Source organism: Uloborus diversus, chromosome 3 (assembly GCF_026930045.1).
Source record: "Uloborus diversus isolate 005 chromosome 3, Udiv.v.3.1, whole genome shotgun sequence".
Classification (NCBI taxonomy): Eukaryota; Metazoa; Arthropoda; class Arachnida; order Araneae; family Uloboridae; genus Uloborus; species Uloborus diversus.
The window spans coordinates 21,111,008-21,132,478 of NC_072733.1; the positions used below are offsets into that span (position 1 = coordinate 21,111,008).

The following is a 21,471-nucleotide window of genomic DNA, read 5'->3' on the forward strand; positions in this document are numbered from 1 at the left end:
ATGCGAAATGGCAATACAGTTGACTCCCGCTACAATGCGACCCGACTTGATGCTGTTAGGAGAAAACTATTTAACATTTTTAGTGGACCTCACAAATGTGTCTTGGTTGAGTCAAATTAGGAAGCATATTTAAGTAAATCATTAACATTTATTAGTTCAGTAAAAAATACAACATGTTAACAAACATTTTAAAGCTTCTAAGTAAAATTCGTGTAGAATATTTGTGAGGAATCCTAAATCCAGCAATAAAACAAAAAAACTATTGCAGGAAATTCTAACATAATTAAAAAACGTTTATACCACTGGTGCTCCATAAAACTCAATCTTGATAAATAGTCCTGTGGCCTTGAACTATCTTGACACGGTAATTTTTTACACAAATCAGGAACGGAACATAGAAGGCCGGCCAGCCTAACTTACGCCTTCAGCAAATGAATCAAGCTGGAAATCCATCATCAGCCGATCATCAAGAACCTGGGCAGCCAGCCCACTTCAGGATCTATACCGGAGGCATCATCTTAGAGGAAGCGAGAGAAAGAGATTGATGAACGGATGTCCATAGCTTAAATACATCCTCACTGACGTTCCATTCAATTTTGTAGGAATTTAAATTTTATTCTATCGTAATGTATATTCAGTTTCGCCAAACTCAAACCACTGATGATGGCTGCAGCAAAGCAAGCCGAAACGTCTGGAATTTCTACTCCAATTAGACCATGGCCAATAAGCCCGGAAATGTTATCTCCCCATAATGTATTAACTGTTTGATTTGCTTAACCGTATGTAAATTTCCGTAGCTTAAGAAGGCAGTCGACTGTATATGTGTGGGTGATTCAATGTGTTGATTTTGTCTGTTTAACATGTTGTGTAAATACTTTTGTTTTACGTTAATTCTTGAGTATAAGAATAAATATATTTTAACCTAATATGGAAGTTATCTCGCAGTCTCCAACTACACCAGGCAATGGCACTGCGTGCATAAATTCTGCTAGTTATCGGAATAAATTTGCATATTGTCATTTAGGGTGTTCAATGAAAGTCTTAAAAAAACTCCAGAAAAGTTATTGGCAACAGTTAAATTTTTTGAAACTGTTTCTTTGCTGAAAATTTTCTTTTCACTGTGAGTTTAACTGCAAACTGTGGAGTTTGTTTACATTTTGTCACCACATTTGTTAGAATAAATGAAAGTTTTGGGTGAAGCATTTTTTTAGTGCAGCGTCAAGGTATGGGGAACCCCCTCACATAAAAATGAGTAAGTATACTTAATATCATTTCCGCAGCACCGGAAAGTCAAGAAAAATTTATAAAAATTTCTGATTTTTTGACATACGTAAAGGGCGTTAACGTGAGTTTTTCACGAGTAACCATTTTTAGAGCTAACAAGAATTCCTTGTTGACAATATGATTTTTTTTTGTTATCGATGGCTTTGTTATTGGCTACTAAATACTGGTTTCGTGAATGTCACTACATCCCTTTAGCTTTCACTGACAGCAGCGAAAGTTCTCATATCAAACTAGTCTACGTATTGCATTGTTAGTGCATCAAATAACCACTCGGCATCGTTCATTTATTTATTTATTTTTCATTCTAATTATTAAAGTTAATAAAATAGAACGATGCCTTCATGCGCTGTTTCATCAAAAGTTTGAAGATGGGAAGAAAAAGAAAGTTCTTGCCAAAAAAAAAAAAAGGTTAAGATTCTCAATACGCTTGAACAACTGCAAAACGTTGACGGTAGCACGGAAATAAGTATGAGTGATTCTTTCATTAGTGCCATTAAAAGTCAAAACAACAGAATTTAGAGCTTAGATGTCAGAACTTAGTTTCAATGTTGAATTGCAGAGTAGTGCCTAAGCAAAGTAAATATGTATTCTGAAAGTAGAAACTGCTCTTGTACTGTGGATTAAAGAGTTCGGGAAGAGAGGCTAATGCCATAAATGGAAATGTTATAAAAGAAAATGCAAAGCAATCACATTTTAAAATGTGAACATTGAAAAAGAAAGGAGCATAAATTATCACCATCTTTATTTTTCAACTCATGAATATTATTACTGTATCTACTGTGCAGTACTATTATATTGCAGCATTTTATTATTATTACATACTGTGCATGCCGTGTTGTTTTATTTTATGTCTTTCCCTTGCATTGATCACTCATTTTGTGCAATTAAGTATTTTATGTTGAATAAAACTTTTTATTTTTTAAAAACTGTAAAAGTTTAGTTCTTTATCTAAGAAACTGTAATGTATAGTTGAGGAGTACTTTAACGCAGTTTAAAGGCTGTTTAACAGTTCTAAAAGAATTTGGTATGTTTCTAAAAAAATTGTGTACCTACATTTCTCTACAACACAAAATTTCGACTTACGTGAGGAGTCTTGGAATGCATGCCTCACGTAGGTCTGGACTCGACTGTAATGCTGAGTATAACAATGAAATAAAAACATTGATTCTAAAACATAGGTTTGTATTTCTGCTCACTATTCTGTATATTGTGCACTATTGGAGAAAAAGGGCTAAATATTGTAAACCAAATGCAGATGCTAAAAGATTGCTGCAAACTGACAGCAAAACGCTAGTATTGTGTGTAACACGCATGATCAAAGAAGAACAAAAATGAGCCAAAAATACAAAGAATTCAGCAGCATGAAAAATCCATATATGAATGATTTAAATTTAAAACAAATGCCTTCTATTAAAAATAAATACTGATCTTTTTCAAAATAGCGCCGCTTATTGGTTTTTGTTTCCGCATGGTAGTGGTTACTCCGAGAACAAATAATTATTTTGAGTTTATAAGTTTTTTTTTAGTAACAGCTGAAAGAATGAGTTTTGTCATACTTTTTAACGTTATTGATTTTAAATTATATTCGATTGTCTTATGGAGTAATTCATGTATATTTCAAAGTTTTTATTGCTGTGTTATGTTTTTCAATATAACTATTGCTGTACTAACATGTAGATTTTCTTTGGTGAATTAAAGATATGTGATCAAAATGATTTTGACTTATAAAAGAAAGAACATGCATTCATATTTTTATGAAACGTTGCAAAATTTGCTACCTCATATTAGCTTATCATATAAAAATATTTCTCTTCAGATTCCTTGATCAATTTGGTTTCAAGATTAGAAAACTCATACAACATTGAATCTGTTTTGGAGCCTATTGATATAAAAATATCGGAAGCAATAATGAATTTTCAAGAAAATGGCATGGCAATCTCAAAGAAAGTATGTTGTTTAGATTGATATTTTTTAGCTTAATAAATAAAGCTTAGTTATTGTAATAGTGTTTTTTACAAAAAGTTATTTGCTATGAAAATGTGTGTGCTCTTTATAATGTTGATCATTATTTTAGTAAACAGATTTACTGTCACATAGCTATAATTAACTCTTTGATTGGCTTTAAATGAATCTGTGTTCTGTTAATCGATTGTTAACTGCTTGTTCTGTGTGGCATATTTTTAATATAGTTAACAGAAAGCATTCTCTCTTTGAAAGGTCATTTTTAATAAAAATATTAATGTATTTCAAACTTATCCCTTTTAAGCAAGTTGTTGCTGAGATGCAGTTTTAAGTTCTCTTGTTACCACTTATCTCAAAGTTGAATTTTGTGGAATTTTTATTTAATGTTAAACAGTTTATGCTGAAAATTTTCAAAAAAAAAAAAAAATAATAATAATAATAGTAATAATAATTTAACCACAAAAGCATGGTTCAAAATTTTCACTCCAAAATTCATAGTTCGCTGGGCAGTATTTTTCCTGATTGAACACTGATAATTTATACTTGAAAATATTTACAGTTGAACTCGCTTATAACAATTGCAAAGGGACTGCGATATTTGCTCGCTATAACCGAGTGCTCGCAAAAAACGAGTTCGTGAAAAAAATCATAAAAATTCATTGGAGTTGGTTTTCTTCTTCTTTTTAATCTCTGTACAGTATCAAAAAATTTGGTTTATTTGCTTTGAACTGTCTCAATGTCTCTTTCTTGTGTCACTGTTTTTGAGGACCTCACATATGCACACATATATAGCTTTCAAATGCTTCTTTACTCCACAAATTAAAAGAATGTGATCTCATCACTAATTCTTAAAATTTATAATTTATAACTAACATTCGGTTGACTTTGGAATGTAAAAGAAAATTTACCAAAAAAGGATAAACTGAGCTCAAAGTGAATAGAAATTTTATGAATCACAAAAATATTGCTCGCTTTGAGCAGGCTTTGCTCATTTAAAGCAAATTATGCTCCCGTAGGCTTAATATTGTACCAATGAAGTATTTCTGATTTCCTCGCAGAATCCGGGTTCTCCTTAAGTCGGGGTTCGTAATAAGAAAGTTTGACTGTATTTTACTTCTCCAAATTGATAGTTTGTGCTCCAAAACATATTTTGCTGCTCTAAAGCAATGTCCTTCCCATTTCATCACTGCATATGTCACAACACATCAGATGGCATGTCACTTTTCCAAAGTCCCATAATAATGGTATAATTTCTTAATCTATATCGACCACAGATTTCACAGCAGAATTTTATTGTGAAACTCCAGTTTCTACGAAACTATAAGCATTTTTGACATGATCAGATTTTTCCTATGACTAAAGTGCTTTCAAAACATCTGGAAAGAATTATTGCAGGAATTTCTAATGAGAGATAAGATTCTTGTGCCATTAGTGGCTGTGAAAGCCACCTTAAGAATGTCAGGATGTAGCCTAAGTTTGGAGGGAGACAGGTCTTAGAGTTTGATGAGAAGGACAATAGAGATAGGATACGTATGCTCCTTTTAAAGTTCTTAAAAACTATAAATTTCATTTTCCTATATAAGGGTCCTTAAAAGTCCTTAATTTTTCTTTAGACTCCTTAATTTAAATTTTTGTAACATCCCCACACATTTCTAACTCTTTCCTAACCGGATTGGAAGTCCAATGAGCTCTGTAGCATTAAAAACTGAATAATCACCTAAAGCTTTATTGCAGGGTTGGCAAGGTTTTGGACACTACGGTAAAAACCATGGTAAAAACCCTGGTTTTTACCGTCCTGTCCAAAACCCTTGTGTCCAAAACTGTCCGAAAGTGTCCAAAACTATATTTTTAGAAAAATTGAATTCTGTGATAAAAGATTTAAAAAAAACAATAAAATGTATCAAAGTAATGTTTTATATTGAACATTTATTCAGTGAGAACATTCAACTTATTTATGCAGCTGATTTTAATCTAGTTACATAGAAGTTGAATTCTTGATTAAAATTTCAATTGGTATGCATGAGTTAATTTAGTTTTTTTTTTTTTTTCAACATTAGTAACCAAATTTCTTTATGTTTATGCATGCGTGCAAATGAAAGCAGGGTAAACAAGTTCTATTCAAAACCCTTGTGTCCAAAAGTGTCGAAAACTACTTTTTGAAAAACTATATTCTGTAAGAAAATATCAGAAACAGAACAAAATGTGTCATTTTTTTTCTTTCTATTTGACTATTTAATATATTTATTCATTGTGAACATTCAAGTATGAATATATATGTACTTATTTATGTGGCTCATTTTAATCTAGTTACATAGAAATTAAATTCTTCCTTAAAAATTTCAATATGTATGCAGGAGTTTTTTTTTCTTCTATAAACCAAATTTTTTGACATTTATGCATGTGCAAAAGAAAGTGTTCAAAATATAGTGCAATAATTGACTTAAATGCAATAAATTACAATTTTTTATAGTTACAGAATGTATTATATTAAAAATGTGGTATTTTTTTTTAATTCATAAGTTTTATAACAGAAGTGTTTAATCATCAATTTCTTGTTCTTTAATCTATGATTTAAAAAAATAATTTTTGTTAAAGCATCATGTAAAACTTATTTGCAAAAACCATTAAAAAAAATTAAGCTTTTTTTTTTTTTTTTTGCACCTAAATACTGCACATTTAATAACATTCCTTTGAGTTATAAATAGAAATGAACTTAGTTGTCTTGGTAGTGTTGTGAATTCCCTTTCATAACTCTACCAACTGTTACACAAGGAAGTTTTTATGTAATAGTTACTGGCAATTTGTTTTCAGTAAAATCATTTTGGAGAAAAATATTATCAAATACTCATTAATTAAACCTCATTAATATCTCTATTTATGCATTACGAATAGTGCAGTAAATAATAATTGATTAGATTACACTGCTTTAGCTTTAGCATAGTTTTGGACAGTTTAAGACAGTTTCGGACACTTTTGGACAGTTTTAGACAGTTTTGGACGGTAAAAACCACCTGTCCTGTCCTAAACCAGTTTTGGACAGTCCAAAACCCAACCCTGCTTTATTGGGATTGGTTTATTTGAGATTCCTCAACCAGCCGAACGAAACGTTTAGGTGTGTGTGTGTGTGGGGGGGGGGGTGCACTAAGCCACTTACTTGTGATAAATACGACAAATTACCCCTCACCAGGTTTTTTTCTCTTTACTTATCACAGATTTGTTTTTCCTGTGTCCAGTAAAAGGGATTTCCCTTGGATTTTTAGTCATGTTTTTCTGGCACTGTTTAACAATAATCAGTATTGCAAATTTATTATTTCATGTAGCGCTTTGATATGTTATTGCATTTTATACAGATATTCTTCTTTCCTCCATTTAGATCTTAGATAAGATTGTTTATGCATATTTTAACTAAATTCCCCCTTTTTTTAGGGGGTGCGGAGACAGCTTGTGGAGAAAAGACTTGGAGTCTCAGTTGATCTATTTATGCATTCTCTTTTAAATTAGAGCTAATTCATTCCATCCAAAATATTTGCTTTTTTTATTAATGATCATCATTCTAATAGGAATTCTTTCTACCAAGATAGCATTTGATTGAATATTTATCTGTAAGGTTATGTGTAGTTAAATTTATCTGTATATATTTTTTTCAATTATATTTTCTTCCCAGGAAAGACAAGTTTTATTCTGTTTGAATTTTAATGGAATCATAGCTCTGTCATTATTATTGTTTTGGCTATTTTTAACTACAGTATGCAGAATAACTAAGGAAAATGATTATTTCTTTCTTTCGTGAGAGTGATTCTTATTTTGTTCTGATTGTGATGAGTATTTTTAAAGATTGTTATGGGGCTGTCTACCTTGCAGGTTTTTGTCACTCAGTGGGTATCTGCTTTTTCTTACTTTTTCTGGAAATCCACTATTCTGTAGGGAAATTTTTGATTTTCTCTTGCAGTTTTATTTTAAAAAATTTATAATTTTAAAGTTAAAATTTATTTTTTTTAAATAAAATAAATAACTTCATATAAATGAAACTCAGATTATCTGAAGATCATGCAATTTCATGACAAAAATAGTTCAATCATACAACCACTCATCACAATTTTCGCATTCATCTCAAATACTAGAGTTTAAATTTGCATAATTTCCACAACATATAACTAAACCCGTGTTTGTTTGGAAACGGTCTAGCATTGAGCAAGTGCTACTCCAAAAATTTTATGCCATGATTCAGATATCAATTCTTTTGTATCCTGTAAGTGTTTCATTAATTTTGAATGTTGAAAGTTACTTTAACCTATGCTATCGTAAAATGATTTTTTTTAAATATTTACTACAGTAATTTCTTTAATTTTTCAAATTGATATTAGTAATTAATTAATTTTGGGAAAATATTAAATTTTAAACAACTACGCATATATTTTATTTGCTTTACAGCATATTTTATTTGCTTTTTTTTTCTTTTTTAAAAGTATTTCATGTTCTTTAAAGTTCAGACGGGAATGAATATGTTTCAAAATTATTGAAAAATGCAGTACAGTCGTATCCCGCTGCAGTTGCGATCCAACTTACGCGAATTGGCTATTACGTGAGTTTTTCATGACTAATGAACTTTTTATTACTGGCTCAAATTGCTCGCGTGCGACATGTAATTTTTTATAAAGGAGCGGTGGAGCGTTAGAATCGGCTTCGTTGACACTAAATATTGGTTTCCTGAATGGAATTTCATCCCTTTAGCATCACTGAAAGCGGAAGTTCACACTTTGTATTAGTCAAACAACACTTTGCTTTAGTTTATTCAAATAACTGCTTCGATTAACATTTTTTTTCATTCTACACAATGATCATCTGAACGTTGATAAAATAGAATGGCTCCCAAATGTGCTTTTTCATCTAAAGTTGGCGAAAGTGGAAAGAAAAAGTTTCAGACCATTAAAAAAAAGGCCAAGATTCTTGATATGCCTGAACAAATAAATTGTGCTTCTAAGGTAGCATGACAAATGGATATGAGTGACTTTTTGATAAGTACAATTTAAAGTCATAAAAAGGAAATCTGTAAAAGTTAAGAACTTAGTTTTTATACTGAAGCTCGCAGAGTAGCATCTGAGCAAAATAACATTGTGATCCTACACTGCATAAACCATCATCTTCATCATTTTAAAAATTATAATTAAGTTTACAATATCTACTGTTCAGCGCTATTATGATGCAGTCATGCACTTAATGTTTTAATTTATGCCTCTCATTGATCATAGATTCTTTGCTTCATAACAATAATTTATGTTGAACAGTAACGTTTTTTCTAAAATGCGGTATACGTTATTTAGTGTTCGTTCTTATGTCCTTGTTTTTGTCTTGTCTTTGTTTTGTTGTTTACATTTTTTATATTACTCAAAGTTTTTTCTCAGTTAATCCTTTCGACTTGTCATCCAAAATTTGAAACTTCGTCTGTGTTTATTTTGGCACATGTTTCAAAATTCTAGAAGTTTTATGTCTATTCTCCTTAATAAAACTCACTTTTTTTGGCTCTTCTTTCCGTTACTTAACAACTGTTTGGCGCTATATAGCCTACTAGGGCTCTTGCGGCAAAAAACCCGATCAAACCAACCAACCAACCAAAATACAGTAAGATGTCGGAATCTTTAGAAAGAGTACAGTAATACGTATATAGTTAAAAAAAATTTTGAAACAATTTTAGGGGTGTTAACACATGTCTGAAATAATTGGGTATGCTTATAAAAAATTTCCAAACATACGTTGTTCCCTAAAGCAAAATTTTGATTTGTGCTAGGGGCCTTGGAACACATCCCTCGCGTAAATCGGGATCCAACTTTATTTGTGTTCAAATTCATTCTAATTACCTTTTTTATTCTGTGAATATGGGCTACTTTAGCCCTGAGATCCATCTTTGGCCCAAACTGAGAAAAACATTGAATACTCTGTACAAACCATCAGGAAACAGTTTTTAAATTAATTTTAAGTTTCCTCTTGGGAGCAGCATCAAGCACTCAGTAAGCCGTGAGGTATACCAAGCAGTTTAAAAGCTCTCCACAGGAAGCATCATTACTGGTTTTTTCATTATGTGCTAACACGTGTCTTTGTAGCCGCTTAAACTTTTACTTGTAAAAACAGTTGTACATCTGCTAACAGGGCTTGTATGCCTCTTGAAAATCCTTAAAAACACCTGAAATTTAATTTTTTCTTCTAAGGGCCCTTAAAACCCCTGAATTTTTGTTTTAACCTCCTGATTTTTCCCCTCTTCTTCTAAAAATAATTTTTACTAGTAAAAGTGTGTCATCAATCTCAAAATAAAACTTTAACAATCGCTAATTTTAGTTCCATGTTGTCTCCGTTTAGGTAGCCATATTGAATCGCTGGCAGCCAATCCAAATTCTCGTATTATACAGAGCACCCACTGACCGGTTACTCTGTTCAAACATGCCCATTACGTTTGCTGATCGTAACTGCCGCTAGAGAACGAAACAAGAACATGTGCTAAGTTTTTTGTTAACAGCTATTAAGCGTATTTTCTTTATTGCAAATTAGTAGTGCTATTGCTATTTTGTAGTGCATTTAGTATTGATAATATGCCGGGCGGTAAATGCATTTTTAATGATAATTGGCTTCTGGATGAGAAGTACAAAAACTGAATCTTGTGAAAGTTCCCAAAGCTCGTTTCAAAGCTCGCTGTTTGCCATGCAATGAAGTTTTCGATATTTTGAACATGGCAGAGTCTGCCCTTAAATATCATGTAAGAGGCAAAAAACACAAAGATGCAATGGTTAATGCTGTTGGACCTAAATTGGATGCCTATGTCTCGCCCGGAGATTGATCCTGCTAGTTCACAGTTGGTAACAGCCAAAAAGTTACAGAAAGAGGTTTTTCGCTTAATAAGGAACTAATGGTTGAAAAACTTATGAAAGGAATCAATCATGAGGCGAAGAATAATTGATGATCATATGCAATCTCTGGGGGGGGGGGGGGGGAGTGAAGAATCAACCATTACCAAAGAATTGATGGCATCTGTTGCTGTAGATTGACAAAAATACCCCTCTTATTTAGATGAACAGAAAAAAAAACAAGCAGAAGCTCCACTATGTAGTGGGAAAAGAAATTTCGGAAGATCAAATCAATGATCTGAGAAAAGAAAGAAAGTGTCTTGAAATTGACATTCGTGAACTGAATAAGTCTTCAGATGAATATTCAGAAAAAGCAGAAAAGGACAGTGACCTTTCCTGCATATGTAAAAGTAATGCGTTAAGGTGCAAAGCCAATGAAAAATTTGATGAACTGAAAAAGGTTGAAATAGACCTTGATAAATTAAGTGCCAAAATAAAAACTCTGTAGGATGAGTTAATACTGAATCTATTGGGACTTTGTTAATAATTCGTGTAATCCTGTCATTAAAAAATTTTTTTTTTAAATTTTGACAGCAAAGTAAATGCTGTTGTTAAAAATAATTAAAATATCCTAATAAAACCCCAATTTAGTGGAAATGCTGTAGTTTTTAGCACATTAGCGACCAAAGCAATGAGGATAAAATGACATTTTAAATAATATTTTTAATTTTGCAAAAAAACTTGAAAATAATAAAAAAAAAGATTTACAGTATTTCGTCTATTTTTTTATTTTTATTTTTAAAGATGTACACCTTAATATGCTATTTAGTACAAATTACAGTTTTACATTCTTTTTCTTTTTGTAAAATTGATTTTGTATGTATTTTTACACTTATTTATGCATATGTATTGCACTTATGTACGGTAGTAGTGTTATTACATGTTTTTAATCGAATAGTAGTATTGCATTTTGAAAAAAAAAAATGTCATACTTGCCAACCTTGTTATAAAAATTCCTGTATATCCTTTTTTTTCGAAACATTCCTATGTTATTTTGAAAAATTCCTATATTGTTTTCAGAAAATTCCTATATTTTCCTATATTTTGGTTGGCAAATGTGACTTCTATCCCTGAGGTTTATATTGAATACAAATCTTTTTTGGTTCTAGTTAGTAATACATTGATTTTAAATCGGAAAAAACCACCTTTTGTCAAAATAACCCAGTAACAAGGGCTACATTGACCCAAATAATAAACATTAAAAAGTGTAGGGGGGGGGGGAACTGTTCAAAAAATTAAAATAGAAGTATTATAATTGTGTAACCAAGGTTATTATTGCTTAGAAATCGGTATAGTATCAAAATTATTGTGAAAAAATGAAAAAAGATTCAAAATATGGACCAAAGAGCCCTATTCAAAGCATTGAATTCTTATTGTTTAGGTATTATATAATATGCAGTTAACAATTTTTATTTGTAAGTTGGTGTTGTATGTAAGTAAAAGAAGAAAATTTATTAAATCAAATATTTGCTGTTGGGTCTTTCTAAAATTCATAAAAGTCCTTAAATTCTCCTTAAAATGTGTATACATCCTGAAGAAAAAGGATGCAAAGATAGATTTTAAAATGGTTAAATATTGGTCAACACCTTTGATGAAAAGACAATTTTGAAGACAGGAAAATCTTTCATTCCAAAGTTCTAGCCAATGGGTAACAGCAAACCATGCAGCACTTAGTTTCTACTTAGTCATTAGAGTAGATGTGTTCTAATTTTTTTGTCATGTATTCTATTGTTAAATGCATCTCATTAATTTAAACTGCAAATGTTCTCCTTTCAGATATTTCATAAATGTGGAAAACCACGACTTGGAAGGAGAGATATTTCTAATCAAGAAATTAATTTAGAAAAATTAAAGTTTATGCATAATCACGCAGCCCGTCCAACAACTGCAGCTGGAACAAGCATCGAAAGATTGGTTGATAATTTAAAGAAGAAAACTAAAAAAATTAAAAAATTTTGGCAAGAACTTCCTCTTAAGATGTGTAGTCATTCTCAGATGGAAGAAGGATCTGAAGGCTGTTGGGATGGTAATGGTCAAACAAGGTAGGTTAGCTGTAGATGGAAATTTATTTCTACTTTAAGCTCTGAAATTATATAAGCATATTTATATTCATTTGGAAGGTATTGAATCAGAGTGGTTGTAGGCTATAAATGCAGGGTATTATAGAGGATGTTTTGAGAATTCAGAAGATTAGAGAAATAATCTGAGATAATCAGTAGCTGTTTTCAACAAACAATACACATCTGCAACTGTATTTTTGATTTGTTTTTATTGCTAAATATCACCCAAAATGATGTATTGCTAATCCCTTGTCTTTTATCAAAGATTTGCCAAAACAAAAAAGGGAAAGAAGGAGGAATAACTTTTCATTTGTATGCTTGCAAGAAAACGCTGCTCTTTCAAAGATAAAAGCGTTTATTACTTGCTGAGGGCTTGACTGGACATGACTAGTAAAAATGGGGTTCGGAGGGACGTTGTGTTGGGAAATGTTTTTGTTGCCTTATGCAAGTTTCCAGACATACTTGTTATTGTAAATAAATCTCGGACGCAAGAAAAACACATGGCAATTCTGTGTGGGATGGAATAACATTTTTGGTGAACTAAAGTTTGGAATTACTTTTCATTAGAACTGACTGTTTTGTTTTTATTTTATCAAAAAATAAAGTATATTATCAAAAAAGAAATCTTTCAATTTTTAGGCTGTGTTTTGTTTTATTACAGAATGATGTTAGTTAACCAAGCTTCTGGACTTCAAAGTGGGAGTCAAAATTTCTGTGAAATAAGTGTAAATTCATTCTTTTAATTAATGAGAATTTTTAAAATACAAAAGTAATAATCGAAAACTTAGTTTAAATAATTTTTTATGAGTTAAATAGAGATCATAAAAGTTAATGTGTTGGAAGAATTTTTTAAGTGTTTATTGCAGTAAAAGTGACCTTTTTTAAAAGAAATAAATTTGTTGCTTTTGGCTCATATAAGTAACTGAATGAAGTATGCTGATTGAAATATTTTATAAAACCGTTCTGATAAAATTCGTAAAATGAAAGATTTTTTCTTAAAAGTTTTCATTTTCATGGAATTGTCACTCAAAAGTTTTCAAAATAATCCTTTGAGTAGTACTTAAAAATATGCAACTAGTTTGTTTGGAAGTACATTCGCAAATATATTGTAAAAGGGTTTTTGGTCTTATATGCCAGTAGTCTTCACTTTTTTTTACTCGCGGGCCACATTATAAATTTTTGGAGACGAGGCAGGCCAGTCCAACAATATTTTAGCTCAGATGATCTATTTAGCGAACCCCTCCCCCCCTCCAACCTCCACTCACACATCGTATCATGAATATATATATATATATATATATATATATATATATATATATTTATAGGTATATTAATTAAGCGCTCAATGGTAGTTTGTGAAAATTTCTGGGTTTGCTTCTCAGTTGCTATATTTCCTTATACATATTTGCTGATAGCTAAATTATTTTTTTAAGTGCCCGTAAATCTCTAATAATGTAACGATAGAGAGTCTTGTATAATTTAGAATAGTACAGAAAACTTTTTTGAAAAAATCTTCTTTGTCACAAAATAAAGTGACATTTTTTTAAAAAAAAGGCTAATGAGTGAGTGATACAAGACAGAATTATTGTAATGTACTGCAAATTCATTTTATTAAATTAATGATGATTAAAAACTTGCAAATAATGAGAACACAAGACATGTAAAGGTTTTTAAATATTTTAAAAAGTTGAAAAATTGATGAGAAGATTGCATTTGTTTACTGCTTAAAATTTAAGTCCATTCAGGTACAAAACTTTGTAGTTCTGATCATAAAGAGGGATAATAAATGTTCATCTCATAAAGATGATCTATATTTTGATTTAATATACTTCAGTGTTGAAAATGTCTGTTCACATTGTTAAGTGGATGCAGAAAGAGAAAACATAGCTCTAGCATGATTTTTTAAACTCTTAAAGTCTTTTTCTGGTAGAGAACTGTTAAACATAAGTAGATTACCTTCCTTGTGGCATTCCTGGAAAGCAGTCTTGAGTAAATCATTAGTTGTTTACTTGATAACTTCCAATTGCATTTCAAAAGGCACCTTGTCAATATCACTCTTAAAAGGGTTTTGAAAGAGTTGAATATCGTCTGATGCACAGTCAAAGTCTTCGAAGCGGATTTCAAACTATGTCGTAACTGAGACATGACTTCCAAAATGTAATCCTTGATAAAGGTAGCAGTGCTTAGTGCACTTAAGTTCTTACATGTTTCAAAGTGGTCAAAGTTCATAGATCCTAAATGCTTTTCAAAAAGTATGAGTTTTTGTCTGAAAGCTTTGACATGGTAGTATAAGTATGAACTGAATCTCAGTAAACTGAAGAGTATTCACCTTGCAGTTTCAAATTCAGAAAATTAATGTGTGCGCCTTGAGATCAACAACGTAAGTCAATTTCCACATAGATACCGTCAGAATTTCAGTTACACGGTGATGCTGTTCAGTCTTAAAAATGTCAATCGCTTCTCGAAGTTCAAAAAACCGCTGCAATACTTTGCCTCTCTTCAACCAATGAACTTCACAATGGTATGGAACATCTGAGTAAACGCTGTCCATTTCAGCTTTGACAATTTTTGAATTGACGGTGTTTGATGGAACTTGATCTAATGAAGTTAACTGTTTTGACAACTACATTCATTATTTCAGCTACTTCCAAGTATTTCCCACACGTGGCTTGTTGATGGATAATGCAGTGAAAAAACATGTTTTGTTCATCCAACTGTTTTTATAAAATTGGAAATGTTACCAACTGCTCCGATTTTGAGACCACACATATTTTTTCTACCATCTCTAGTAACACTTTTCAGGTGTTTGAAATCAAGCCCAAGATAACAAGAAATAGTTTCACATATATTTTTCCAAAAATTTTGTCTCCCATCACATTACTGTTCATGAAGTGAACATCAGCCAATCCTTCTGTGATTTTAATTTCACTGTTCACACCACGAAAAATTAGAAGAACTTGAGCCGAGTCAGTAACATCAATTGATTCATCCAAAGCGATTCAGAACTATTCGAAATCCTTGCAAGCTTCTTTCAGCTGATGAAAAACATTATTTCCAATATCTTCTGTGCGGCGTGCTACTGTGTTCGCCGACAAACTTATAACATTGAACAATGAATCAGGGCAGATTTCGTCCACAATCACCAAGATGCAAAAATAATGTCTTGATTATATTTCCAACGAGACTGTCTCTGTTTCGGAAAAAAAAAAGAAAGAACAGTTTGCAAGCTTTATGCAGGCCGTATAAAATCTGTTTGCAGGCCGGAGCTGGCCTGCGGGCCGTAGATTGGAGAGCCCTGCTGTTCTTCTATCTTTTCTTTGAAACTTGATTTTGAACATGAGTTGATATTTTTTATACATGTAATGTAACACTCAAAATTGTCACACATAACATTTTTTTTTTATTGTAGTTATTAAAATTTTAACAGTGAAATCTTGTTTTTTCTTGGATAGTATTATATTTTGTTGTATTGATTCATTATTTAATTTTATGTGGTAAAAATTATTTTGGATACTTAAAAACTAAGTCTTGTTTTGTATACCACTTTTAAAGGAATATTAACATATCTGTGAAGAATCTTCTTCCATTTAAAGACTCGATGACATCGGTGGAAAATGCAGTTATCAATCAACAAATTCTCACCTTAAATTTAATAACTACAAAACTCTCTCATGCATACAGAGGCCTTGATGTTGAATGGGAAGATTCTGGTGAGTTTGTTCCCCTCTAATTGTTTGTTATAAGTTACAAGTCTAGTTGTTTTGCAATCACATTTTACAATCACAATTAAATATTACAATGTCTCATAACACTAATAATACTTTGTGTTTATCTTTTTGTCTTATGTTTATATTTGTATATATTTTGACTTGGTTCACCATATTAGCTCTATTTTAAAGCTGTATGGTAATTAAAAACATTAATTTTACTGTCATAAATTCAACTATTCATTCCTTTTATAACTAAGTAAATCTTCAGAAAGTTATTAAATGTTTCATCTGTAATTATTTCCTTGACATTTGACAGAAAATTCTTAAGTACTGCCATATTGATTAATTTTATTCATTTGTTGTAAACTGGTCTGAAAATAAAGGTTTCAAAAATGAAAATGGCAATATTTTCCAATTTTGGTTCTTATTCATTTTTTTTAGCCCTATCTAATGTTAAATATTTTGGCAAACCAAATGTTTGCTAAAAATAGTATGTAAGTTAAAAAACAGTTGATCAATTACTATTAAAATTAATTATTTAAAAACATTTGCTTATGTTCTATTCATAAATAACATTCTAAAATAAAACCCTTCTTTGTAAAAAAGCAGTCGAAAACTTTGTACTATGGAATGAGTAAAATGACAACAACATGCATAAAGCACTAATAAAATAGAGTTAAAAACTCAGCAAAAAGCTGTTTCGGGGGTGTCAAATGCAAGCCCCTTCATCAGTGCATAAAAGAAGAACAAAAAGTCCACACAATGAAGACCGAACGACAAATGAACAAAATTGGAAGGAAGCAAAGTAAATAGATAAGGAAACCGGAAACACATACGTCACAAAACAGCAACAACACCTATAGTGCATAAAAACGTCACAAACAGAAAAAAGTTTTTAAAGATAAGATTTCCAAACAGCAGGGAAAGGGGAGTACTGGATAAAGCATTAACTATTGAAGCAGAATTTTTCCAAATTTAATAGGATTCCCAAAAATGTAAATCATAAATCTAAGAACACCCATGAATAACCTTGGCAGAAGAAAAATCGAAAATATGATTGAAAGACCAACAGTGTTGTGCAATCAAAGAACGTTTTAAATCTTGCTATTTCTACATAAAGTGTAAATTTTATCTATTATATAACACTTTCTTTTGGAAATTGCATAATAGGCTTAGTTGGAGAAAATGCCCCGGCCTGTAAGCATAGTTCGCACATAAGAGCTGCTATCCTTAGGGAATGCTACTTTCCGCAGGCTGCCGTCCTGAACAGATTAAGTGAATGTTTGATATCTGCACTTGAAATTTCATTATACGAAGAGGAGCAGATGCAAACTGTGATTTGCAGTATCTGCATAAGTTACAGCCCAACGACCTAAGAGAGATAACAGTTTTTTTAAATCTTCAAAGCAAAGAAAAAGTGAAGGAGAAGATAATACAAAACTCTTTGCAACTACCGAAAATAAATAAGGTCTCATCTACATATTACAAGACGAGGGTCGAATTGAGATCTAGGATACTGGAGAAGAAATTGAAAGTGATAGACATGAGGTATCCCTAAAAGATGAACTTAAGTTAGTCCCACAAAAAGACATTGTTCCCTCAGTGTTGTTCCATTCAAAGAAAATTATGATGATGAAATATGAATCAAATCTGTAACTAATAAAGAAATGAGATACATAAGAGGGGTAGATCACAGATAGACTATGCGAAACTATATATGAATGCTTACTATCCATAAAACCAATAACAGTGGTGTCAGAAAGAGCCTTTCTATCAAGTGCTTTGTTCGCCAGTGAAAGTCCATCTTGACAAGGTGACAACTCATTTGATTTGTCATGTTTTTTACTTTCATATTTTTAGCATCAAAGAACTTATTAATTTTCATTATTTATTTCGAAATTTTCTTGTCTAAGGATGAAATGTCATATTGTTCTTGTGCTTTTTTTTCATATGCAGTTGTAACTTATTGCATTAATTCTATGTTTGAATGAAATACCTAACTGAGAGTTGTCAATTCCCCTGTAATACCCGTGGGTAACTGCTGAAATTTGTTTCTGGTATTGGACTAAAGGTTATTACTACTAAAGGTCCTACAGTGTTTGCGCTCAACTATCCGTAACATGGGTCCCAGGGACCCATTAATGAAATAGATTTGGGTCCTTTGGTGGAAAAAATGAGTCCCTTAAATTTTAAACAGAAAATCTTAGTGCGTAAATGAATAATATAAAAATATTTATACTTGGAGGGGGGGGGGAGGCATGAAATAAAATAAATTGGTTATTTTTGCCCTAATTCTTTTGTGATTTTATCATTGTAAAATTATTTTCAAATAATACACTTGCAAGACTCAGTTATGTGAGAAACTATTTGGTCAGTTACAATGAGATTAACTCAAAATTTACTTTAAAAATGGGTTTTACCATAAAATATAAAACAAGTGCCTCTGATTGATCAAGCAAAAAGCACTCCCTTAACTTTTGTTTTCCTGGAAATTTTTCTTAGTGAAAAAGCAAACAGACCCCCCCCCCCTTCCCAATTATCATTGGCAATTACATAATAATAATAATAATAAATCGCAAGCGAACAAACCCAACGCAAAAATCGCGATCGCGAAAACGAAACATTTTCTCATATGAGTGTGAAAATTTCTCATTTGCAATCTTAAATCAGTATATTTGACTTTATTTTGACTTGTTCAAAATATCTGTTTTGATTTTTGTTCTATTTTTAAAATCGCGCCATTTTGAAAATGGGGCGATCGATTAATACCCGACTTTTGCAAGTCCAAATAAAAATAATCCATCAGAAAGAGATGAATTATTAGAAAAAGAACAAGGTTAAAGTGCTTTTGTATAAAATTCAAGTATTCATAAGCAATTTAACAAGAAAAATGTAAAGTTCCGAACTCTTTGTGTTTAGCGCGATCTGGAAAATATTCGCCATTTTTTTTTTCTCCCCCTCTTTTTATTGGGGATGCAAAATGATGATTTTCAAAAGTAATTCTGGTTACATGAATACCAAATTGCAATATTTTTACTGCACAATTGTCTTGTATTAATCCTGAAGATTGCATTGAAAACCTCTCTCATTTTTAGTCTTCATTTCTGTTTTTAGGAATTTCCTCAAGACAAAAGTTGAGGGAAAGCTTATTCTTAGAATACAGTACAATGGGCTATTTGTGAACTTGCTCCCTGAGCTCTGCCCAGGAGGTCACTGTAAGCTCCAGTCTTATCACTAAAATTCCATTGACTGGTCCACAATTGGGGTGTGTTTGAATAGCTGATAAACAGATAGGGTCATTTTAGTCCCTTTATGTTGATTCTCCTGGTCATTTTGAAGCTTAAAAGCATTTACTAAATAGATCTTTAGCATTTTCTGCCATTTTTTTTTTCTGGTTCTTATCTTTTGGGTTTTCTGGGTCCCTGGGACCCGATTTTTCGCGGAAGTTGCGTCCCTTTCCCGCGAATTTGCGTAAAAAACCCGCTATAGCGTGTAAACGCAAACCCTGTCCTAGCGGGGATAATACGATCAGCCAGTGGTCACAGCGCCTGCGCTCCTTTCGAGCGCCCGTCTTTCACTTCATATTTCAATACCCCGGGATTAGTAAATCTCAATCCTGAAATCCTACAGAGCAAAAGACAGTGCGGAATTGCAATCCCTAATTAGTTGATATTATTCAAGGGATTTATAATTTTTAAGAGTTATTACTTTCTACACAAAAATAAAATTTTAGTGATTATTTAATCATAGCATTGGTTGTGGTAAGTGGGTCACCCCCCCCCCCTTAAAACTGAAATATGGATAAAGTTTTCAAACTTTTTTGCACTGATCATGTTAAATTTCATCAGTGATTGGTTTTGCATATATTTGGGTTTTGTGGAATTTTTTTCTAGGTCATTAGCACTTGTCAAAAAAAAATCCAGATTTTTTTTTTGCGAGTTCAAGAAACATTTTTCAAAGAAGTGTTTCCAGGTTAATTTTTATTATTTTTGTATGATAATTATTTTTTCACATATAGTTTAACAAACTTCATACAGCAACAAGAATTTTTGTAGATAATATTATTAATAAATGTTCAAGAGGAGGGGTCTCACTTACCCTGTAAATTTTTGCTATAGGGGGTAAGTGGGTCCCCCTATAATAATGGGAATTTCAAAATCAAAAGCAACTCGGATTAAATATTTATATTAGTGAAATACTAGGCAACTATGATGACCTAGTAGAAATTTATAGTTCATCTACAAAAACTACTAAAGCTGGTAATTATGTATTTGCTAAACTTACATCAAAGTAAACCATAAAGTATTACTTAGGTCTAATTTTGTAATTTGATGATACAAATTAAAAAAAAATATGAAAAAATACTGTTGCAAGAATGAATAGAAATGGCGAGTTTCAATTGGCCTGGTGCAGAGGATGTTAGAATTATTATGGAGGATGAAGTCCAGTATGATGATAGTTCTTCCCTAGCACACTTTAAACAGACGGAGCCGTTTAGTGTTTACAATTTCTTTTTGAACTTATAGTTTCGGTTAATTTACCGAAATTGACCTTAATCAACTGTATTACGTATATTGAACACACTTTTATGTGTTAAAAGTAAAATATGTACTTATAGGCTTTCAATAAATTTCAGGTGTAACTTTTTTGTTTTTTGCTGAAAAATTTTCTGTCATACAAATTTAAAAGACAGTAAATATATCGTAAATAGATGTGTTTGCAAAAAAGTAATTCATACTAAAAACTTATGTACTTTATTAAGTAAAACCTCCTTACCCCTTTTTTAGATATGTTTGATTGAAACACAAGGGGGGGGGGGGGGGTTACCCCTTTACCACTTACTATGGGGTTAATTTGACACCCATTTGATGATTTTTCAAATACAATCGTTAAGAATATTTAAAGCATAATTTTAAAAATTAATGATGAACTTTAGTTTATAATGTCAAAGATAAAATATGACAATAAGTTTAAATTTTTCTGTATCAAAACCTGAGGATAAGATTTCAAAAACGAACTGTTCTCAAAAGAGGTCCTACCTACCCCAACCAACCCTATATATTGTTTTATTAATTAAAATTAACATTGAAAAAATGTATACATTCTATTATATCTGAATACTGCATATTTACAAAAATGTACATAATGCCAAAAGTTAAAAAAAAGCAAACAAAAAAAAATGCAGTCTTGTGACTTTTTTTGAACAACATTCCTTGACATGCCGTTTATGATGCAGAGGGACAAACTGACCAGCTGGAAAATAGCATATAGTTTAGCATTTTTTTCTCATTTCTCAAGAGGATTGGCACACCATTGCTGTAAAGCTTAAAAATTATCTAACAAACTAGTGAAGGTTATAATCAGGATTTATATGTGAGCTTGATAAGTTCCTAATCTGTCTGAAAGGTCTGTATAGTAATACCATCTGCGATACTTAATATATTCGTTCCATTTGTTATAGACACTTAGGTGACTATCATATCAGACTTTTCTTTTAGGTGATTAAATAATCCGTCGCAAATTGCATCATTAGTTACAAACCATTAAACTAAAAATGAAAAC

The 21,471-nt window shown here is 31.4% G+C and overlaps 1 protein-coding gene across 1 annotated transcript in view; it reads left to right on the forward strand.

The window, feature by feature from the left end:
• LOC129218283 (glypican-6-like) overlaps positions 1 to 21,471 on the forward strand; it is a 76,553-nt gene that overhangs the window by 53,095 nt on the left and 1,987 nt on the right. The window contains exons 6-8 of the mRNA XM_054852517.1: positions 3,101 to 3,231; positions 11,916 to 12,181; positions 15,752 to 15,909. Coding sequence (XP_054708492.1) covers positions 3,101 to 3,231; positions 11,916 to 12,181; positions 15,752 to 15,909 — 555 coding nt within the window. The remainder of the gene's footprint in view (positions 1 to 3,100; positions 3,232 to 11,915; positions 12,182 to 15,751; positions 15,910 to 21,471) is intronic.